Below are 24,684 nucleotides of genomic sequence, written 5' to 3'. Positions count from 1 at the left end.
ACTACACGCTGGAGGAACTCAGCAGGTCGGGCAGCATCCATTGGAAAAGATCGGTCAACGTTTCGGGCCGGAACCCTTCGTCAAGACTGTAGGGGGAAGGGGCAGAGGCCCTATAAAGAAGGTGGGGGAGGGTGGGAAGGAGAAGGCTGGCAGGTTCCAGGTGAAAAACCAGTAAGGGGAAAGATAAAGGGGTGGGGGAGGGGAGGCAGGGAGGCGATAGGCAGGAAAGGTGAAGAAAGATTAGGGGAAAACACAATGGTTAGTAGGAGGAGGCGGAACCAAGAGGGAGGTGATAGGCAGCTGGGGGAGGGGGTCGAGTGACACAGGGATAGGGGAAGGGAGGGGGCGGGAATTACCGGAAGTTGGAGAATTCTGTTCATACCAATGGGCTGGAGGCTACCTAGACGGTGTATGAGGTGTTGCTCCTCCAACCTGAGTTTGACCTCATCATGGCAATAGAGGAGGCCATGTATGGACATATCTGAATGGGAATGGGAAGGGGAAGCAGAGTTGACTGTAATGCTGGTTTGTGTTTTTCAGGAATTAACCATACACTTACAAAAGATGAGAGTTTGTGTATGTGTGTGTGTGTGTGTATGTGTGTGTGTATATATATATATATATATATATATATATATATATTATAGTCATGCTCATTAAAAGGGTCACTTTTTGGTTGGAGGGAAAGAGGTGGAGAGAATTGCATTAAATTTTTGTCGTGATGATAATGGTTACTTCCTGCCTGAGCACATTTAATCCATTTTAGTTTGGTTGTATAACTCAAGTATTTATATCAAGGTTCAAAGATGCCAACTAAATCCAAGAAGTGTTAAGATTCCTATAAGAGAAATGTGTTTATGTAGATATTTTCAACAAATTTTCCTATCTCCTTACCATTTGATTAATGGCTTTATTAATTTCCAATTTGAATGACAGTAATTCCTCCAATCTATTGTCTGTTATTACTTCAGAGCACAAGCCGAGTATTGTACTTATTAACATGGCTCATTGCTGGGAAAATTCTCGTTATGAGTTCCCTTCAAAATTTGCTTTATTTTCAATTGATGAGTTTATATTGCATCTCTAAGAGTTTCTGTAAAGAATGCGCTGCATACTATTTGACGAGGAAAGGAGGATATTATGTGGGATGCGTGATCTGATTGGAATATATCTACTCTGTTTAACCCATTGGTGCTCATTAGGATTATAAATAGTATTTACCTTACCCTTTCACTGCTGGTTTCTCATTTTTCTTGTGATATTAGAAGAAGCTCTGCAACTCAATGAGTTGATGTTGCCCACCTATCTGATTTTTCCTTGCTTTTCTTGCCCTTGCAATGCTCTGTAATTCACAGCCAATGCTTATGAAGTGTCTTTGAACTCTCCTGTTTAATAATAACCAAGAATATCCACTGTGGCAGATTGATTTGCAGCACACTAACTGAAGGGTCTGAAGATGATTTATCTTTTATTACTTTTTGGATAATTACCAAGACTACCCTCAAAGCTTAAGCAGCTCTGGCTTGGGTTGGGTTTGAAACTAGGGTTGTCTTGGTCTGCTTGAACCAGTTGCTCATCTAGTATTAGTGGAGAACAGTAGTATTTCACTTTTCAGGCAGGTCAACAGTCGAAGTATCTCCTTGGGCAGTGCTGTATTTCTGTGTCGTATAGTTCTTTTCTGCCTGCCAAGAGAAGTTTTTTTTCCCTAACTGATAGTACTGCCTTTTCTAGCAAATTTGTTATCTGTATTAATTAAAAATATAGAGTTGGGAAGAAGCCATTTGCATTTAAGTTGACTTCATGAACTTTAGAATCAATCAAGCACTTGGGAAAATGTAAATACTGTGGTTGTACAGTTGAGGATGACTAGTCCTTGACTTGGCAGCACACCCTCACCAAGTATTAGGCCAGGTCACGTACTGAAGTCTGCTTTCAAAAGTATGTTCATTCGAATTTATGCAAACTGACTTTGTTTAACCCTTAAATCTTAAGCCTCATTCCTATCTTCAGTGATGACGGGCCTCCATGTGAGTGCTAAAAATAAGATGAATCATTTGCAGTTATATTCGGCAGGAAGTGCCAAACACGGATGATTCATCTCTGCTTCATCTTGAGATCCCCAACGTCAGCAAGTGGTCTCCAGTCAATTTGATTCACTCCAGGTGATGTCAAGATACAGTTGAGTGTACTGGATACAGTAAAGAATATGGTAACGTTCTGCCTTTAGTACTTTTAAGGCATGTGCTTCAAAATTAGCTATGCCTCTAACTAAGTTGATTCAATACTGTTAGAGCATTTACCTAACAACATGTAAAATTGCCCAGGTGTGTCCTCTTCACAAAAAGTACGATAATATTGTCCACCTAATTACCTGCTAATCAGCCTCTCGATTTTCAGCAACTAATTGGTGCTGCTGTCAACTGTGCACTAAGTCACTAATTGCTCACTAATCTCACTCTTGCAGGGGGTGGGGTGGGGGATCATGGACCAATATCATTAAGCAGAGGGTCTGTGAACCGCAGGTTGGGAACTCCTGCTCTGTTGCTGAGTTTGTTTCACCTCGACTTCATTACACAGTTTTTGTAGTAATGTGGACCAAACTGCTGAATTCCAGAGATTGGGGTAAAAGCAATGGTTCTTGACTATTAAGGTAGCATTTAACCTTGTGTGGCATTAAGCAACCCTGCTAAATGGATGTAAAAGGAGAAGGTTAGAGTTATATTTCATGTTAAGGTATTTGTGGTTGCCAGAAGTTACTCATTCCATAGACTTCATTGCTAGCTGTAACTCATGGAGCCCCTCCTGCAAAGGACCGTAAGAGCGTCTTCATCAGAAGAACTGCAGGACTTCAAGAAGGTAGCTTAAGGGCATTCAGGAATTCTGGTTTAAGATGGTGCTGATGAAGCACAGTGACGACATGCTGGCAGCGAACACAACTATTAATCTCCAATCTTTTTCAAACAATCGCTGCAATCAATTACATGTAACTTCCCTTTGGAATTGAGCTTTTGAGCTGCCTGTCCGACCTGGCATTTTTGTGGTGTGAACTAAAGTGTAGAAGGTGCTGGATGGTTGCAGTGAGGCTTGTAGGGCCAAATGGAGGTGATGGGGCCCAGGCCCAGGCCCAAGCCAAAGAGTGAGGAACAAGCCAGTGTTTGGCCATTGCTGGAGTGGCCTTGGAGGTGACTTGAAGCAGCAGGACATAGGTGAGGCAACGATATCAGGGCCCAAGGCCAGGGAACAACCTGCTGTTCGACTGATTTAAACACAGGCCAAATTTAAAAGGTCAAGGGTCACAACTGGAGACCAAGGACGGGCTGGTGTTCAGCTCACTGCTTTGCGAGGTTTCCTCATCCCTGAGGCTGTGGCCTGCAACTCACAAGCTCCTGGCTTTTTTCCCCATGAACTTCAGTTCTGAGTGTTATTTGCTTGCTTTTGCACGATTTGTGCAAACTCTTGTGGATTTCCACTTAAAGATTTGACTTGTGTATTCAGAGATGCTCTCCTGCATACCACTGATACCACTGTAGTAACGTGGTTATTTGAGTTGCAGTCATCTTCCTGTCAGCTTGTGCCATTCTCCTGACTTCTCTCATTCACAAGGAGTTCTCTCCCCCCCCCCCCACCCCCAGAACTGTTGTTTACTAGATGCTTTTTTTGTTTTTTTTTACTAATTTCCATCCTCTGTAAACTCCTGAGGCTGTTCTGGAAAATCCCAAGAGTTTAGCAGTTCTGAGATATTGAAACCACCCCATCTGGCACCAACAATCACAAAGTTACTTAGAACACATTTCTTCCCTGTTCTGATGTTTGGTCTGAACCGCATCTGAACCTCTTAAACACGTCTGCGTGCTTTTATGCATTGAATTGCTGCCAAATGATTGGCTGATTAGATATTTGCATTAAAGACCAGATGTACATAATGAAGTGGCTGAGTGTAGCTAGCAATGGGCACTTTATATTTTCAATTCCTGGTGATAATATGGTTCTGATTATACTTTTCTACTGTTTTAAAAGATTTATATACAGATAAAATCTATCAATAATTAATTTTTAAATTACAGCGAGGTTGTTCCTATGAATTACTTTTAGATGCCAGTGGTGTAAAGGCAAAGGTAGTAGTGTTGCTTTCTCAGGTTCTGTCCTGATCTCGGATGCTGTCCGTGACTTTACACATTGTCCCTTTTCCTGTGAGAATTTCCTCATGTGGTTTTCTTCCATATTCCAAAGGGGTACTGATTGGTACAGTAATTGGCCACTGTAAGTTGCTAGTGTGTCGTAGCATCTGGGAATATTTTTAAAAAAAGTGATATCAATGGATGATAAATTAAAATGGATGGTTAGTGCAGAGTGTAGCCTGAAGGGTCTGTTTCTGTACTGTAAAACACTGATCTAAAATAGTCATTCGTCAAGGAATTTTTAGCTAATGACTATCCTCCTTCCAGGTGTGATGCACCATTGTCACTTTTAAGTTTCTGCCCAATGGAATGCAGTTTCTTTTTTCAGTCTTGTCTTTGTCCTGATAGGATCTTCATGTTATCGTCTTAATCTTCATTAGATAATGGTCTTGATGTGAACTTGAATCTCTCCTGTCTGGTCTCCACATTTGTGTTGTAATCACTTGCCAATATTAAAAAAAAACTTTGACAGAAATCTTGTATGTTTAGGTTTGCTTTTGGTGCCAGGTAAGCTGGGTAGATCTTGTCTGAGAGATATTTTGATGATCTATAACTTGGATTACTTTTATCCTTGTGTAAAGATTCATTTTATTGCTGTTTTTCTTAGCAGCCTCAGTACAGTCATTAGCATAGGTCTTCTGGCCAATCATTTCTGCAGTTATCATCAAGCACTCTTTTTGCTCTCATCCCATTTTCTCTCCACATTCCCATTAGTCTCCCCCACCCCACCCCCACCCACCACAAGTTATATAACCTGCCTGTACACCGAGAAAACTGCGGTGGCCAGCTAACCTACGGACAAGCAAGTGTTAGGCATCAGCAAGGAGACCGGAGCACCCCAGAGAAAATCACTTGGTTATGTGGAGAATGTGTAAATGCCACAGAGATGGCACTGGATACCAGGATGGAATTTGGATCACTGGAGATGTGAGGCAGTGGTTCTATATCTGTGCTACTGTGTTTTCCCTATTAATCCAATAGACCAAAAAAAAATAAGAGAAACAAAATTCCACTTGGCAGCATTGGGGAGCAGACCCATGTGAAGTTGTTATCCTTGCTGTATGGCTTCCTGAGGTCTCTTTACAGCACTGCAGTGGACATGGCATTAACTTGAGTTGTAAAGGTAGAATGAGATTGAAGCCCATAAAATATAAGGGAGGTTAAATAATAGAGGCCTGTGATACCTCTTTAAGGGTGTTAACCATATAACAATTACAGCATGGAAACAGGCCATCTCGGCCCTTTTTAGTCCGTGCCAAACTCTTATTCTCACCTGTCTCACCGACCCGCACTCAGCCCATAACCCTCCATTCCTTTCCTGTCCATATTGCTGTCCAATTTAACTTTAAACGACAACGTCGAACTTGCAACCACTTCTGCTGGAAGCTCGTTCCACACAGCTACCACTCTCTGAGTAAAGAAGTTCCCCCTCATGTTACCCCTAAACTTTTGCCCTTTAACTCTCAACTCATGTCCTCTTGTTTGAATCTCCCCTACTCTCAATGGAAAAAGCCTATCCACGTCAACTCTATCTATCCCCCTCATAATTTTAAATACCTCTATCAAGTCCCCCCTCAGTATTCTATATTCCAAAGAATAAAGACCTAACTCGTTCAACCTTTCTCTGTAACTTAGGTGATGAAACCCAGGTAACATTCTAGTAAACCTTCCCTGTACTCTCTCTCTTTTGTTGACATCTTTCCTATAATTCGGTGACCAGACTTTACACAATACTCCAAATTTGGCCTCACCAATGCCTTGTACAATTTAACATTACATCCCAACTCCTATATTCATGCTCTGATTTATAAAGGCCAGCATACCAAAAGCTTTCTTCACCATCCTATCCACATGAGATTCCACCTTCAGGGAACTATGCACCATTATTCCTAGATCCCTCTGTTCTACTGCATTCTTCAATGCTCTACCAGTTACCATGTATGTCCTATTTTCATTAGTCCTACCAAAACGTAGCACCTCACATTTATCAGCATTAAACTCCATCTGCCATCTTTCAGCCCACTCTTCTAACTGGCCTAAATCTCTCTGCAAGCTTTGAAAACCTACTTCATTATCCACAACTCCACCTATCTTAGTATCATCTGCATACTTACTAATCCAATTTACCACCCCATCGTCCAGATCATTAATGTATATGACAAACAATATTGGACCCAGTACAGATCCCTGAGGCACATCACTAGTCACCGGCCTCCAATCTGACAAACATTTATCCACCACTACTCTCTGGCGTCTCCCATCCAGCCACTGCTGAATCCATTTTACTACTTCAATATTAATACCTAACGATTGAACCTTCCTAACTAAGCTTCTGTGTGGAACCTTGTCAAAGGCCTTACTGAAGTCCATTTAGACATCTACCGCTTTACCCCTGTCAACTTTCCTAATAACCTCTTCAAAAAATTCAATAAGATTTGTCAAACATGACCTTTCACGCACAAATCCATGTTGACTGTTCCTAATCAGACCCTGTCTATCCAGATAATTATATATACCATCTCTAAGAATACTTTCCATCAATTTACCCACCAATGACATCAAACTTACAGGCTGATAATTGCTAGGATTACTCTTAGAACCGTTTTTAAACAATGGAACCACATGAGCAATACGCCAATCCTCCAGCACCATCCCCGTTTCTAATGACATTTGAAATATTTCTTTCAGAGCCCCTGCTATTTCCACACTAACTTCCCTCAAGGTCCTAGGGAATATCCTGTCAGGACCTGGAGACTTATCCACTTTTATATTCCTTAAAAGTGCCAGTACTTCACCTTCATTAATCATCATAATTTCCATAACTTCCCTACCTGTTTCCCTTATCTTACACAATTCCATATCCTTCTCCTTCGTGAATACCGAAGAAAAGAAATTATTCAGAATTTCCCCCCATCTCTTTTGGCTCCACACATAGCTGTCCACTCTGATTCTCTAAGGGACCAATTTTATCCCTCACTATCCTTTTGCTATTAATATAACTGTAGAAACCCTTGGGATTTATTTTCACCTTATTTGCCACCTTATTTTCATCTTCTTTGAGCTTCTCTAATTTCTTTCTTAAGATTCTTTTTACATTCTTTATATTCCTTGAACACCTCATTTACTCCATGCTGCCTATATTTACTGTAGAAATCTCTCTTTTTCTGAACCAAGTTTCCAATATCCCTCGAAAGCCATGGCTCTCTCATACTTTTAACCTTTCCTTTCAACCTAACAGGAGCATAAAGATTCTGTACCCTCAAGATTTCACCTTTAAATGACCTCCATTCCTCTATTACATTCTTCCCATCAAACAAATTGTCCCAATCCACTCCTTCTAAATCCTTTTGCATCTCCTCAAAATTAGCCTTTCTCCAATCAAAAATCTCAACCCTGGATCCAAACCTATCCTTTTCCATAATTATATTGAAACTGTGATCACTGGACCTGAAGCGCTCCCCAACACAAACCTCCATCACCTGACCTATCTCATTCCTTAACAGGAGATCCAACACTACTGCTTCTCTAGTTGGTACCTCTATGTATTGCTGCAAAAAACTATCCTGCACACATTTTACAAACTCCAAACCATCCAGCCCTTTTACAGTATGGGCATCTCCCACAATCACAACCTTGTGCTTACTACAAATATCTGCTATCTCCTTACAAATTTGCTCCTTTAATTCTCGCTCCCCATTTGGTGGTCTATAATACACCCCCATAAGTGTTACTACACTTTTCCCATTCCTCAGTTCCACCCAAATAGCCTCCCTAGACGAGCCCTGTAATCTATCCTGCCAGAGCACTGCTGTAATATTTTCTCTGGCAAGCAATGCAGTACCTCCCCCTCTTGTCCCTCCAATTCTATCACACCTGAAGCAATCCAGGAATATTTAGTTGCCAATTACACCCCTCCTGTAACCATGTTTCACTAATAGCTACCACATCATACTTCCAGGTATCAATCCATGCTTTAAGCTCATCGACCATTCTTATAATGCTCCTAGCATTAAAATAAATGCATTTAAGAAATTTTCCACCTCTTACTCTGTTTATCACCAATGGTACAAACAACTTTACTATTTTCTTTTTCTTCCTTTTTCACTACATCTGTTCCTACACTCTGTTTCCCCTCCCCCCTTGTATCTAGTTTAAATCCACCGGAGTGCCTCTAGCAAACCTACCTGCAAGAATATTTGTCTCCCTCCAGTTCAGATGTAAACCGTCCCACTGGAACAGGTCCCACCTTCCCTGGAAAACTGCCCAATTATCTATAAATCTGAAGCCCTCCCTCCTGCACCATGCCTTCAGCCACGTGTTGATCTGAGCTATCTTTCTTGTTATCACGTTGCTTCTTTTGTTTTTGTAATTGGCAAAATCAGGAAAATGATATATAGTAAATGGCTTTAAAAAGCTTTACATATTCCCTGAATATTTTTCTGAACTCTCATTGAAATTTCAATGAATACTTTTGAAGTTTATTGCCAAATATAAAATGTGTTCTTGAAATTGTCTACATAATGAAAAGCTTTGACGAATACTTTTGCAGGGCATCTGTCTTCTGTTTGTAGTGATAATCCTGAACTTCCTGTTGCACGCCATTTGAATTTTCAATCCTATTCTGTGGCCACCTCTGTCATAGTGAGGAACAGCATAAAAGAGGAACAGCATTTTCAGTATCACTTCACTGTCTTTGAACTTTGCAGCTTCATAGAACTGTTCTGCCATTTGGCTTTGTTGGGCTTGCGCCTCTATTTTGCCGTTTCAGTAAAATGTCTTGCTGGTGGTTATTACAAGTCTATCTTAACCTATCTATATGTAGCCTTTTGTCTTGCACACCTCTTCTCTCTTCTCCCCAGCTTTACTTTGAAAACTAAACACTCCACTTTATTCTCTGCACCCTGCACCCAATTCTGAGGAAGGGTCTCTGGCTTGAAATATTGAACAGTTTCTCTTTGCACAAATGCTGCTTGAATGGCATAGTTTTGGTCGTCTTGTTGCCTAAAATTTAAGTTGTTGTGATTGGGTGGTCATTTGGGATCGGTCTGTGAGTTAAAATTGCCATTTTGGATGAGTAATCAGAATTTAACATTTGGATCACTAGATCCTAGTGGAAGGCCCACTTGTCATTTGGCCTGAATGCTGTTGTGTGAAAACTCCAGAGAGAATATGTGAATGGACAAAATGAAGAGCTAAGCTGTAGCGAATGCTTGCAACCCACATTCCTCAGAACTCTGCTGACCTTTATTCTCTTGCCATCTGAAAATTCATATTTTTAAAAATAAAGTGGATATCTTGATATTTTTCATATTTCTAATTCCATGCAGATTTGTGCTTGGGCTGTCTCTCGTCCCCTTGCAGCTTCCCTGCCAGCTGGCTTTGCATAGCATTAAGTTTGCTTGTGAGTTTCCCATGTTGGTTTGCACTTGAAGATTTATTGATTTCAATGGAACTGTACTTGGGTAAAGAGCAAATGCTCTTTAAAAACGGGAGGAAGTGGTGATGGTATTAATGCAAGGACAAATACTCATAAACAGTAAGCAGGAAAAGCTGCCAGAAGTGGACCTTAACTCTATTTTCATGATATTGGAATGAAGTCCAAATGGTGAGTGATAAAGGATATTCAGTATAAAGCACACTCCAGATTTTGCCATTGGAGAGCACCACAACTGAAGACTTAGTCACCATAGAGACTTCAGCAGTGGTATAGAGTCTGGATTTTTTTTTGGTGTAGATGTGATATTATAACTGTACCTTCAGTATAAATAATAGTGGGTGTGGGGTAGAGGTGAGTATCGCAATGTCAGCATCTCATAAAAACAGTACGAATTATTCTTGGAACAAATCGGCATATATTCTTGAATTTCTAAATGTGATTCTATATCATGTTCCCTTCTGTTACCTGTTTTGAGGAAAAATAGTGGTGAGGAGTACACTTTTTAAAAAAAAAAAGTCGCATAGTAACTGAAGTGCTTTTCAGTAATTGAAGAGAAAATACTAGCTGTTATGTGATAAAGATCTAACAATTATTCAGATTTGTGGAGTTGTGTCAAGCAAATATATTCCCAACAATGTATGGTATGTTGCTGGTATTGAGTGGTTGAAGGTTTGAGATTTTTTTTTAATGAGTGGTTTTTGTTACATTAAACACTCAGCAAAGAATGTTGTGAATTTTTTGGATTTATTCCAGAGAAATCCTATGGAATGTGGATGAAATTTGAGGCTTCCTTAATTGAATGGAAAGCCATCTGAAAACGTTTTATAACTGACTTTTCCACTGAATAATTTTGCGATAAATAACTGAAATGAAGAGTGGCTGAAGAGAAAAATAATGCCGCAATTGGAGCAGAGAATGAAATGAATGTACTTCCAATGACTTTGTGTTCCTTCTAGAATTCTGTTTTGTATATGAAAGAATATACTTCAGTAGCTGAAATCCTGTATTCCTGATTTATACCTGTTTGTTATTTGTGGATTGGATTTCACACTGATTAGCCCACAAGATATAGTAGAGTCAGGCTATTTGACCCATCAAGACTGCTCCACTATTTAATCATGGTTGATCCATTTCCCCCTCAGCCACAATCTCCTGCCTGCTCCCCATATCTCTTCATGCCCTGATTAATCAAAAACGTATTAACTTCTGCCTTAAATATACCCAATGACTCCACTCCCGGGTCCAGTGCCAATGTCATTGTGCCATCAGCCGGCCCGGGGTGAATAATTTTTATAGGCACTGTAAGTAATAAATACTTAGTGAGTTCGAAGGTTGTGAGATCAGTTAAGTATTAGGGTAAGTGAAGTTATCCACTCTGGTTTAAGAGCCTGATGTTTGAGGGGTACTAACTGTTCCTGAACCCGTTGATGTGAGTCCTGAGGCTCCTGTACCTCCCTGATGGCAGCAGGAAGAAGAGGGTGTGGCCTGGTTGGTGGTGGCTCTTCTTGATGGATGCTAATTTCCCACAACAGAGCTCCTTGTAGATGTGCTCAGTGGTGGGAAGAGCTTTACCTGTGATGATTTGGGCTATATCTATTACTTTTTGTGGGCCTTTCTGTTCAAGAGCACTGGTGTTTCCATAGCAGGCCGTGATGCAACCATCCAGTATGCAATAGTAATTAGTGAAAACATTGACTGCTCTCCTTCATTTTCTCTTCTCCATCTTGCTATCATTTTCCAACTCTATTTTGTCATTTACCCAGCAAAGATGATCACTTGTCATCTTTCCTCTATGCATGTATTCACTGTTTGCCGCAGAATAAAACTAGTGAGTTGATTGTAATATATTTTTGCTATTGTTTTCGCTCAGATTTACAAACTTGGTTCATATTAGAAACTATATCATGGCCTTGTCTGGTTTTCAATCAAAGTGGGATAAACAGTTTGCAGGCATTTTTATTCTGCTGCACGTGTTGGATGAGTGTGTGCAGCAAGAGATTCAAATGAGCTACTTCAGTGCATAAACAACAAAAATTTTGATTTGGAGTGAAGTCTGTTGTACAAATTGGAAAATGTGAATACATGCCACTGAGATTCAAGTAACTTAGTATAATTTAACCAAGCCACAGCACTTTGCATAGTGTTAATCTATATCTAGGAAAACTGCTCTGGCACCAATCATGAAGGCTTTTATTTTACTTGCAGTTGGAAATTCTTGAATGGACGTGAGAGAAAAATGAAAGTATTAGGTCAGCTGTAACAGCTGCAACAAAAAGCACTGATGGGAATGAACCATGTTGACACTCTCGACCCCTGACCAGTTTCCCACAATTGGAAACCAGAGAGCTGAAATTGAGCTCCTAGTGTTGGAATTTTTCTTTAGAAGCTGCAGTGGCAAGCCTGTGATCATCTGGAGGGACTGGATATGAAGTTTGATTGCTCTTGGAACGGTTTTCTTATTTAAAACACTTCTGCTTTTTCTTTAGAAATTTTAGAATTAATTATTGCAGGGATGATTTTCCACAAAGTTGACATTGAAGGAGCTTCATATGTTTAATATTACTGCCTCCATCCTGACCAGCTGCTGTTCAAGTACTATATACTGAAGTGAAAACCTTGATTTTTTTTTTCCTCTCTCTGTTTTCCAACTATCTCACTATTTCTGTTTCCATTGTTGCTTGTATAATGTGTGTTTAAGGCTGAAGTATATCCCATTCCCTGCTCACTTTGCCTGTTGAGACTTTCAGTGACACGAGATTCTGCAGACACTGGAAATCATGAGCAAGTCACAAAATGGTGGAGGATCTCAGCAAGTCAGCAGTATCTGTGGAGAGGAATAAAGAGTTGCGGTTTCTGGTCAGGAGCCTTCATCAGGACTGGAAACGAGGGGATAAAAGCCAGATTAAGGAGGTGAAGGAGGGATCGGAGTACAAGTTGGCAGGTGTTAGGTGAGACTAGTTGAGGGGGAAGGTGGTGGGGTTGGGGGAAATGATGAGAAGATGGGTGGAAGAGAGCTGAAGAAGGAAATCTGATAGGAGAGGACAGTGGACCATGGCATAAAGGGAAGGAGGTGGGGTGCCAGCCAGGGGTAATGAACAGGTTTATTTATTTCATGGTCTACTGTCCTCTCCTACTAGTTCCTTCTTCAGACCTTGCCTCTTCCACCTATAACTTCCTCACTTCCCAACTTTTTACTTCATTTCCCCTCACCTCCACCTCAACTGTTCTCACCTATCACCTTGTACTACTTCCCTTCCCCACATTATTCTGACTTCTGTCCTGTTCCTTTCCAGTCCTGATAAAGGGTCTCTGTCTGAAATGTTGACTGTTTAATTTTCTCCAGCGATGCTGCTGGACTTGCTGACTTCCTGCAATGTTGTTGTTGTTGTTCGTACTTCGTAGTCGAAGATGACCATGGCTTCAAAGTCAAATGGGAGATTGGTGGCTGTGGGTCCGGAGGTGACTGATGAGGCCAATCCGGGCCCTGAAGGCTCGCCCACATGTGGGACACAAGTGGGTGGGTGCTGTCGTGGCAATGGATGCTGCTCGGGCCTTGCGCACAGCACGCTTTCGTTGCGCCTCGATGATGCGCCTGACTTCAGCTGCACGGGCTCCTGTGGTGAGCTTGCTGCGCCAAGCTGGACGGTCGAGGGCAAGCGTCTCCCACGTGTTGATGTCGAAACCCAGGCCTTTGAGGGACGCTTTCAGGCAGTCTTTGTAACGTTTCTTCTGCCCCCGGACTGAGCGCTTGCCCTGACACAGTTCTCCGTACAGCAGCATGGCATTCTGACCACATGTCCAGCCCACCTGGCTTGGGCTTTCAGCAGGAGGGTGTAGACGCTGCAGAGCCCAGCTCGTTCCAGGATTTCCATGACGGGGACTTTGTCCTGCCACCTGATGTGGAGGAGTCTGCGGAGACAGCTCAGGTGAAAATGGTTGAGCTGTTTGGCGTGTCTGCTGTAGACAGTCCAGGTCTCGCTAGCGTAAAGGAGGGTGGTAAGAACCACTGCACTGTAGACCTTCAGCTTGGTGGTAAGGCTGAGTCCTCTCCGCTCCCAGACGTTCTCACAGAGTCTCCCAAAGGCGGCGCTGGCTTTGGCAATCCTGTTGTTGACCTCAGCGTCTATGTTCACTGCGCGAGAGAGTATGCTGCCCAGGTAGGTGAAGTTGTCGGCTGCCTGGAGGTTCTGGCCCTTCACCGTGATGCGCGGCTCCTGGTATGGCTTTCCTGGGGCAGGCTGGTACGTAACTTCGGTCTTTTTGGTGCTGATAGTGAGACCGAAGTTGTCGCAGGCTTGTGAGAAACAGTCCATTTCACGCTGCATCTCCTGCTCTGTGCTGGTGTTGGGTGCACAGTCATCAGCAAACAAGAAGTCTCTGATGACAGTCTCTCGCATCTTTGTAACTGCCTGCAGGCGCCTAAGGTTGAACAACCTGCCGTCAGTCCTGTACCTGACGTGGATTCCTTCTTCGTAGTTACGGAAGGCATCTGTCAGCACGGCAGAGAATGCCATACTGAACAGAGTCGGGGCAAGAACGCAGCCTTGTTGGACGCCATTTGTCACTGGGAAGGCCTCCGACTCGTCGCCGTCATCCAGAACTTTCACCATCATACCGTCGTGGAACTGCCGGACGATTGTGATGAACTTGCTGGGGCAGCCAAACTTCTCCATGATCTTCCACAAGCCTTCTTTGCTGACTGTATCGAAAGCCTTGGTTAGATCGACAAAGTTATGAAGAGGTCGCTGTGTTGCTCCTGGCATCTTTCCTGGAGTTGGCGCGCAGCAAAAATCATGTCCGCGGTCCCACGTTCAGCACGGAAGCCGCACTGGCTTTCTGGGAGCAGACCTTGCTCAAGATGTTGGAGAAGGCGGTTGAGCAGGACGCGGGCCAGAATCTTCCCCGTGGTGGACAAGAGGGAGATGCCTCGGTGGTTGTCGCAAGACTAGCGGTTGCCTTTCCTCTTGTAGATGTGGACTATGCTGGCATCTTTCAGCTGTTGCGGGCCCTGTCCCTTTTTCCACATGGACTGGAAGAGTACAGTCAGCTTTTGGATCATGACAGGGCCTCCTGCTTTGTATACCTCAGCAGGGATTGCATCGGGTCCTGGTGCTTTGCCACAGGAGAGTTGCTTCACTGCCTTCCTGACTTCATCTACTGTGGGGAGGGTGTCGAGGTTCTTGTTGATCTCTACCTGGGGCAGGCGGGCAATGGCCTCGTCGTTGATGTCGGCAGGGCAGTTAAGGACGTTGTTAAAGTGCTCAGCCCACCGATCCAGAATCTGCTTCTTCTCTGTCAGCAGCTGTGTCTCATCTGCGTTGAGGAGAGGTGAGGAGCCAGAGGACTGGGGTCCATGTACAGCCTTAAGCACATCGTAGAAGCGCTTTATGTCGTGGCTGTCTGCATAGCCCTGGATTTCATCGGCCTTCTTGCTGAACCAGCTGTCCTGCATCTCGCAAAGTTTTTTCTGCACCTTTCTTCTTACGTTGGTAAAGGCATCTTTCTTGGCTAGCGACGTGGGGTCGTTCTGATGTGCTCTGTAATGTTGATGTTTCTCCGTTAGTAGTGCCTGTATTTCTTCATCATTCTCATTGAACCAGTCTTGGTTTCTTCGGTTTGCTGGTCCGAGATGTTCAAGGGCGGTAGTGTAGACAGCGTCTCTGAAGGCTGTCCACTGTTCCTCAACGCTGGTCCCGTCTTCCTGTGGTGTGTCTGGCAGTCTGCCTTCAAGGTCATCGACGAATTCTTCTGCAACCCTGCTGCTTTTCAGCTTGGAGACATTCAGCCTCTTTGCAGTCTTCTGCCCTTGGGGTCTTCTCATGGGCAGAATGCGAAGCCTGAACTTGGACACAATGAGGCGGTGGTCGGTCCAGCAGTCAGCACCACACATGGCTCTCGTCACTCTGACATCCATCCTGTCCCTCTTCCTGGTGATGATGTAGTCAATCAGATGCTAGTGCTTCGAGCGTGGGTACATCCATGACGTCTTCTTACGGGTGGGTAGGCGGAACAGGGTGTTGGTGATGACAAGGTGTGGCACATGTCTTGAGGAGCAGAAGGCCGTTGCTGTTACACTTGCCAGTGCCGTGTCTTCCAATGATCCCTTCTCAGGTTTGGTAGTCTGTCCCTACTCTGCATTGAAGTCCCCGAGAACGATGAGCTTCTCTAACTGTGGGATTGCTGAGATGAGGGTGTCGAGTTCTTCATAGAACTTGTCTTTAATGTCATCTGGGTTGGTCATGGTGGGAGCGTAGGCACTAATCAGCGTAGCACTCTTCTTGTTTGCAAGTGGGAGCTGAAGTGTCATCAGGCGGTCGTTGATGCTCTCTGGGTGCTTGGTGAGTTTACGGGCGAGGTTAGAATTGATGGCAAATCCCACGCCTGCTTCTCGGCGTTCAGTGCTGCTGCGACCGCTCCAGAAGAATGTGTATCCACCACACCACTACGTTCTGTCAGCTGGCCCTTGTCTGCTAGGCGTGTTTCACTGAGAGCTGCTATGTCCACGTTGTAGCGAGCTAGCTCTTTTGCAACCAGTGCAGTTCTCTCTGGTCTGTCTGCCTTGATGTTATCTAGCAGAGTTCTCGCGCTCCATGTGCCAAGGTTGAGCACCATCACTTTCTTCCGCGTTGGGTTTGAAGTCATGACTTGTGCTTGACTTGGATTAAAGTGAGGAAGAGTTGTGCAGGTCGTCAGCCTCACTCTCTCGTCCCGGCCTATCTGGACCCAGTGGCAAGACATAGTCGAGACGGCTGGAGATAGGTCAGGATGCAGTGGATGGCCAGCAGTGTTCTGTGTGTCTCACTGTGCCCTCATAGCGCTCCGCGACGCATTGCTGAGAATCACCTTTCTGCCCGTTGAACCAGTGATGGTTTCTTCCGCGCAGTCTGCCGAATCCAGGCTTCACACGCTAGATAGACAAGCCCTGAGTGTTGTGGGTCTACAACAGTTCTTGCGGCGTGCTCGCAAGCCTCAGAACAAATTCTTCCTGCAATATTTTGTTTGCCATCCATGTTGTCATTCTTTTGAGTGGCTTAACCATCCACTGCCAGTTCTGTTTGACTCGTCTGTGAAGAATTGTGGATACTTTCCAGCTTGCATTTTAGCTGTTTCAATGCCATGCATGGATTATCTTTGGGCTTATCTTTCCTCCCTAGGCACAGGGCCTTCTGCAATTCACTAAAGCTGTTATTTCCTCATAGTGGTAGAGGTGATTGTTCAGACAAAGGTTTCCTTTCTGAATTTGATATCTACTAATTCTACTAATGTAGTGAAAATCCGTAAGGTCATGGCCCGTGAATGATTTCCATAATTCTGTGTAGAAGGGGAGGGCAGTAAGGTTTTGTGTGTGTGCATATGAGGTAAATGGACCTGTACTGGTATTATCGTTCTGTTGGACAAGTGTACTAATTCAGTATGTTTAAATCTACTGATTTCCTTAAGATGAATATGAACTCTATGCAAATTTCCTCCCTAAATATAATTTAAACTGTAAATCTTGACTAGAAACCTAATTGGATCGAGCTCATAATTACCTAGACTATATAAGCAGGCCTCTAAATGACTCTGATTCTCCAGAGTCTTTCTACCAACTACAAAGCATGTCAGAAGAATGATGAAATGCCCTCTACTTTCCTGGATGGATGCTGCTTGGCCTCATTCAGGTCAAGGTAGCCTGTTCGATAAAGGTTATGAACATTCTTTGCTTCTGTTACTGGCAGATTATAGTAGCAGAGTGTACCTCTGGAAAATGCACCACTGCTATTTAGAGTAGACCTCCATATTCTACAACCGTAACCACTAGGAGGCTAGCAGATGTGTGAGAAGTCTATGTCTTCTAAATACCTGTTCCCCATTGTCTTCATTTGGGTCTAATCTCTTGATTGTGGAACTCCCTCCTGTCCTTGAGCATCTTTGCCTTGGGCACTGCAGCACATTAAGGTGGCTTGTCACCTAGAGAGTAGTTGGGGACGTGCAATGAAAGTTGGCCATGCCAGCTCTGCTCATATTCATAAATTTAAAGAAAAGCTATTTCTTCAGTTTTTTTTTCCTTCCTGGCACTTCCAGTTCAGGTTAATGTTGTTTTATAAGGACTCATTTCTCTTGCAGTTCTTGGGAATATTTACAGTTCATAACATTGTTATTTTACTATCTTGTGCATATAATCAATCACAGTTTGGACTTTACAGTTTTCTTCCAGCTGCTGCCTTTCTGGTTTGTACTTGCAAATGTGTTTAATATCAGCAAAGCTTTTTATTTCTGAATTGTTTTAATCCCGTTTCTGACATATTACTGCTTTGTATTGATTTATCAAAATGGCCCACTCCATACTAGTAGACCTCCATCTTCACCCCTTCATAAACCCAGACCCATACAAAGATCTTCTGCTTGGATTCTCTCCTAAGTTCCATATAGTAAAAGCTAGTTTCACATCTGTCCATGGCAGCAGCCCACATCTTTATCTACACTGAAAACTTTGTTCTTTTGGACTCCTACTTCCTATGCATATCCCCACCCCTTTTCCATATCCGGATGAGGAACATTGAAGGGCTTGGGTACCGAATACCATGTCAAACATCTCTGCTGTTTTTTTTTCTTTTCTGCTAGACTTTTCAACCTCTGTTTCTGCACTTGAGTCACCACAGCAAACTATGAAGGAAAACTGCATGGAGTTGGTAGGACTCTGCTATCTTCTGTAGCCAAAGAGCCTGACAGCACTCACTCAATGAAGAACGAGTTTCTGATTGCTAGGGAGCTTCTGTTATTTACAGAGCTGTATCTTGCCATAGGCCCCAAACAATAGGGCATAATTGCTAGAGTTTTAGGAACTTCTAACGTTTCAAAATTTCTGTTTGTACTTACAATTATGTGACTCTTACGATCAATGGAATTTGACTCTGGTGACTTTGTGCTTCAGTGAAAACTAGTATGATGGAAGTTGAGTGAACGTGCTGAATATGGAAAGTATGACCGAAAGCAAAAACAGTGAACTTAGTGCAAGTTTTAAAAACTAATTCCATTGAAATCGTGAATGGATATTAATCTACTTGGATAACATTTTAGTGAATAAAATTGTGCTCTTTTAGTTAAATTGACACTATTTAGAATTTAACTTTAACATTTTTATTCTGAATTTCCATATTAATGTAAATCCAGGAGTTTTGTAATACTCTTGAATTTGATCAGTTTGTCTTTCTCAGCTGCCGCCAAATGACTAAAATTCATTTTCCAAGAGGTACAGCAAAGGCATTTTAAAAAACTGTGGAAGCCTCCAAGGATTGACTTTGCAGTAAAATATACGTGGCCTTCCACAGTTTTCATTTTGGCTCAGAACAAATTCTTCCGAGCTTGTTTGTCACATCAGGGTCGCTGTAATGAAGTTTGCATGTCAGCTGTGGAATGTACATCTGTTCTTCCTTAAATTTTGCTGATGTTCCTTTTTAGTGGTAGCCCAAACAATGATATGTTGGCATGTGGTAATTTGAAACAGTTATCTGGTATTAATTGGTTAGGCTTTAAATGTATCTGGTTAATTTGCGTCCTTGTTTATCCTGGGGCACTTCGGTATTTCCTGTCTCCTACAAATTGAGAGGGTAGCCACATTCCTCAGAATTCTCTACTCTTTACAAGGGTGATCAAATTTCTCCTTTTGTATGGCAATTGAATATACACTAATGAGGAGATCCAGGGTTGTGTGTTAAGTTGCTATTGCACGTTTTAAAATCTAGTTTTGAACCTTCGGACCAAATTGGGTTTGGGGGGGTGGGGGAGGTCTTTACCTAGAAATTCATATAGTTCAACAAGTAAATAGCAAACAGAATTTGATTCTCTGAACTTCAAGAGCCTATAACCAAGATTTGAGGCTCATGCTTTAAGTATCCTCTGGTCCCTTCACTGTTTAATGGTTGTAAGCAACTCCAGCCTTGTACTTTCAGTTAAGTTGTCAGTGCTTCCAATTCTGATTTCTGCGTATTCTCCCATGACATTCTAAGAGGTTACTGGACAGTCATTTAGAGTGTTATTTTAGAAAATCGTGTTCCAATACTGCTGGAGCAAAAGAGATCGCCTGGATGATGTGGCACCTCATACAAGTTTTATTTTTGCACAAGTCTCTGGATAATGCTCAAACTTGAAAGATCTTCCCTCTTCTCTCAGCCCCACTTCCTTCCCAAAGGAGTTAGAGCTGATTGTAAAGATGTTGGCGCTGACTCAAAAAGTATATTATTTTCACTTATTTATGCAAGTGGGTTTAGTACAGCTGCAAAGTGAATATAAAATTTAGGTCTAGGTTGGTTGTCAGGAAGTACGTTTTCCTGCCTGCAATTCTTAAAGTCCAGGCTTTTTTTTTATATTTAACTTGCAAATGACTGCAAAAGGTTTCATGCAGCCAAGTGTCTCTGTAATCTCCATCCAGTTCCCGTGTTTCGTTTTGTGTATAAACATGTCTTGGAATAAAGAAACATCCCTGCATTGTTAGACTTTTGCAGATACTGAGAAACCCACATATTTGCAAATTTTCTGAAAATAAACTTAACAACATTATCTTGAGGAAAAATTTGGTTTTGTGGCCTAAAGAACTTGGCTTGCAAAAGGTACACAATTATTCATTTCCCAGTGTTCCAGAAATCATATTTTAAATGTTTAACATAATTAAACAGAAATGTTTGCTATGTTGAGATTGGCCAAGTGATAAATATGAGCTTCGTTTAACAATTGCATCATATTAATTTTGAGTGTCATTTGTAGCCCAGTGGGTAGCAAATGAGTTGTTATATTTCCTCTATTGTAATTATGACTGCACTTCCCTAAAGTACCTTTTCAAGTTTGTAAAGTTTTTGTGCCACTTGAGGTGAAAACACAGCATTATTGCAATTTTTAAGCAAGAGCATATGATAAACTAGTTCATCAAGAAATGCTGTTATTAGATTGGAGTTTTTTGTAGATTAAATGTAATAAGCTGTTTGCAGATGTATCCGCATTCAGTATTCCACAACAACAATCAAGATTAAGGCAGTGTACAAACTTTTTCCCAAGTTATTCTCCTTGTTAACGTTTTTCCTTCCTATTGGCCTGTTGTTGACTTTGTATACAAATCCATTTGCAAACCTTTATTAGTGTTTTGGGCTAGTCATGTGTACAGTTATCATGATTTTTGTTTTAAGGGACAGAATTGTGTTTTATGTTAACTGTCACCACTTAATTTTGCCTCTACTATATGGATATAATCAGGAGTGGATGAGCTATAACTGTGCCATGTGGAAGAGATATGGTTATATCAGGACAAGGTCTAGCAGCTTGAAAAGTGGGGCCACAAATCTTTTTGAAGAAGCAAATTTCACACAACATGGGGAAGATTGGGTTAATTGCAAAGTCTAGTTTATTATTACTGACGTGTCATGAAATTCATTGTTTTGAGGCAGCAGTACAGTGCAAGATATGAAAATTGCTAAGTTACAATAATAGCACAAAGGAGAATATTGAGGTAGTGTTCATGGACCATTCATAAATCTGGTGAAGGGGAAGAAACTGTTTCTATAACATATTTGAGTATGAGTCTTCAGTCTCTTGTACTTCCTCCCTGATGGTAGTAACAAGAAGAGGACATGTCCTGGATGGTGAGAGTCTTTAATGATGGATGCACCACCTCTTTGCAGATGTCTTCAATGGTGAGGAAGGTTATTCCTGTGATGGAATTGGTTGAGTCTACACCCTCTGCAGTATTGATGGCTACATACCAGACTGTGGCCCAACCAGTCAGAATGCTCTCCATCGTACATCTATAGAACTGTGCAATAATGTGACACACCAAATCTGCTTAAACTACTAATAACCTATAGCCACTGGTGTGCTGCCCCCGTGATTACATTAGTCTGTTGGGCTCAAGATAGATGTTGACACCCAGGGACATGAAACTGCTCACAATTTCCACCACTGATCTCTCTGAAGACTGTACGTTTTCCTGACTTCCTTTTCCTGATGCCCACAGTCAGGTCCTTCGTCTTGCTGACACTGAGTGTGGGACTGTTGCAACACCACCCACAGCCTATCTATATCACTCCTGTATGTCGTCTTGTTACTGTTGGCAGAATCTCAGAATTTACAGAAGGTGTTTGAGCTTTATGAGCACTTGTTTGCTTGTATCTCCTTTTTAAATTTGTGAAGGGAACATGGAGGAACTGTCACGAACTCCCATAGCCCCCAGTGATCCTGTGATTTCAGTCTCTGAAGGCTGGCAGACATCAGGCATCCAGCCTAGATGAGGTACTTGGCCAAGTACTAAAGATCTGTGCTGATCGACTGGCTGGAGTGTTCACTAAGATCGTTAATTTCTCACAGGCACCCACCTGTGTCAAGCAAGCTTCATTTGTACCAGTGCCTAAGGAGAAATGTGACCTGCCTCAATGCCATCATCCAGTAGCTTTTGCATCCATAGTGATGAGGTGTTTTGAGAGGTTGGTGATGGAACATATCAACTCCTGCCCGAGAATCGACTTGGATCCACTCCAGTTTTCATACTGGTGCAGCAGGTCCACAGCAGGTACCATCTCCTTGGCTCCTCACTCAACCCTGGAAATCTGGACAGCAAAGGTGCACATGTCAGGATGCTCTTTATCGACTACAGCTTGGCACTGAATATTATCATCCCTCAAAACTAATGAATAACCTTCAAAACCTAGTCCTCAAAATCTCCTTTTGAAATTGGATCTGCTATTTCCTCATTTGCACACTCCAGTCAATTTGGATGGGCAAGAACATCTCCACGATCTCCATCAGCACAGGTGCACCACAAGGCTGTGAGCTTAGCCCCCACTCCACTTGCTTTACGCTTCTGACTGTGTGGCTAAGGGACACCACTGTCATAGGCTGAATCAAAGGTGGTGATGAACCAGCATATAGGAGGGAGATTAAAAATCTGGCTGAGTGGTGTCACAACAACAGCCTCTTACTCAATGGCAACAAGACCATTGACTTCAGGAGGAGGAAACCACTGTCCATGAGCCAGTCCTCAGCAGGTGGTGAGGTTTAGCTCCTCTGTGTTAGCATTTTGGAGTACCTGTTACGTGCTGGACCCAGAAGTGCAATTGCAAAGAAAACATCGTGGCGCCTCTACTTCCTTAGGTTTGCAAAGATTCAGTGTGACACCTACAACTTTCACAAACTTTTAAAGATGTGTAGCAGAGAGTGTATTGACTGGCTGCATCACAGCCTGGTAAGGAAGCACAAATGCCCTTGAACAGAAAGTGTAGTGGATGCAACCCAGACCATCACACGTAAAGCCCTCTCCTCCATTGAGCATGTCTACATGGAATGTTGTCACAGGAAAGCAGCATCCATCGTTAGGGACCCCACCACCCAGGTCTTCCTCGCTTTGTGCTGCTGCCATCAAGGAGGTGGTACAGGAGCCTCAGGACCTAGGTTCAGGAACAGTTATTACTTCTAAACCACGAAGCCCTTGAACTAAAGAGGATAACTTCACTCAACTTTACTTGCCCAGTCATTGGAATATTCCTGCAAACTGGACTCACTTTCAAAGACTCTCCATCTCATGTTCTCTATTGCTTATTAATTTATATTGGTTTTTTTTGTGTTCACACTTTTGCACACTGGTTCAATGCCCAGTTGGTGCGTCTTTCACTGATTCTTATGCTTTTTTTTAATGGATTTATTGAGTATGCCTGCAAGAAAATGAATCTCAGGGTTGTATATGGTGTTATTTATGTACTTTGTTCAAAGTAAATTATCACTTAGCTCATGAATGGGTGCATTGGGAAGGAGGAAACTCATGGCCAATGTTTTCAAAAATTTAGCCATTTCATTTTTAAAAATGTCTTTTTCCACTTGTGGCTCTTGCACAGTAGACATTTCACATTCCTTTGCCCAAGCCCATGAACAAAAAAATGAAGGCCACTTTCAAGACTGGAAAAAGATGTGTTTTGTTAGATGTAGACTGTAATTCTTGTGGCTGGGAAATGTAGTTGAGGTAAAGATGAACTATGATTTAACTAACTGACCAAGAAAACAGCAGGAACTGAATGGGCGTCATGTTGCCCATAATCTGTGTTTGAAGGTGGCCAGATTGATAGAAGTCATTGATAGAACCATATGCAAATTTATTGTATGTATGCATTGAGGAAATGCTTACTTTGGCTCTTGTAGAGTTTGACACATGGGTGTGTTCAGTGCATTTACATGCTGATTTTTTTATTATAATTTGCAGCAATCGATGGATATTTTGAACCAAGCTTTAGAAATATCTATCATTTTATAAATTGATGCTTTGCTGTATGGCCACGTTGACCTTTGAGGCATTTAATTGTGCTTTGTTTGGGTACACATGACATCTGCAGTAGGTGAAGTATGTTGTTTTTGTCTTTAGGGTGGTAAATAGCCCAAAGAGCTTGTGCAACTGACTAATGACCCATAGCTCTTCAATGTTACTAAAATTATTGAATTTTTTTTTTTTTTTTTTTTTTTTTTGCAGTCTCAGGGCGAAGACTTGCGAAATTTGAATCTTGCTGGTCATGTGGGATTTGATAGCCTTCCAGATCAGCTGGTCAACAAGTCAACAACTCAAGGGTTCTGTTTCAATATCCTTTGTGTAGGTGAGTAACATTTTGCAGAGAGAGAGAACTACTTTTTGTGTTGTGCAGTTATCATTAACTCCATAATTTTTTGGTGTTTGAAAGAAGAATGTACAGAGGGGTTGCACCTGAAGAAGGCTTGGGCCAGTATTTTAGATGGCAGGTTTCCTGATGCAGCTGAGAGTTTGGTTGAAGATGATTTGTTGTGGAGATTGGAAGCTGAACAAGGATTTAGAAGGGAACAAGCAAAGCTGGAGGTAGAAAACCAAAAGTAGAACTTTGAAAGATAATGGAAACAAAGGTTGAAAGCTACGCAAGGATTTTATTTGTGCTGCTTGCTTTTATACCTTAATGCAAGGAGTATAATGAATAATGTAAAAACTTTTAAGGCTGAGTTAGACAGATGGAGAGATATTTTAACTGTAATTGAGACATGGATTGTAGAAGGACAAGAATGGTATCCGAATCGTTAGATAATTTTCAGGTAAGA

The 24,684-nt window shown here is 42.2% G+C and overlaps 1 protein-coding gene across 3 annotated transcripts in view; it reads left to right on the top strand.

Moving 5' to 3' along the window:
* The window catches only part of LOC140195173 (septin-11), an 86,002-nt gene that overhangs the window by 5,274 nt on the left and 56,044 nt on the right, over positions 1-24,684 (top strand). For 2 of the 3 annotated variants that reach the window (XM_072253057.1, XM_072253058.1), the window contains exon 2: positions 24,095-24,215. The exons of the other annotated variant lie outside the window; for it this stretch is intronic. In XM_072253057.1, the coding sequence (XP_072109158.1) occupies positions 24,095-24,215 (121 nt within the window). The remainder of the gene's footprint in view (positions 1-24,094; positions 24,216-24,684) is intronic. 3 annotated transcript variants of the gene reach the window in all.

The sequence above is a fragment of the Mobula birostris genome, chromosome 3, assembly GCF_030028105.1.
Source record: "Mobula birostris isolate sMobBir1 chromosome 3, sMobBir1.hap1, whole genome shotgun sequence".
NCBI classification, from domain to species: domain Eukaryota; kingdom Metazoa; phylum Chordata; class Chondrichthyes; order Myliobatiformes; family Myliobatidae; genus Mobula; species Mobula birostris.
Note: the sequence above shows the minus strand (reverse complement) of the source record. Positions and strands in the feature narration are given on the sequence as shown.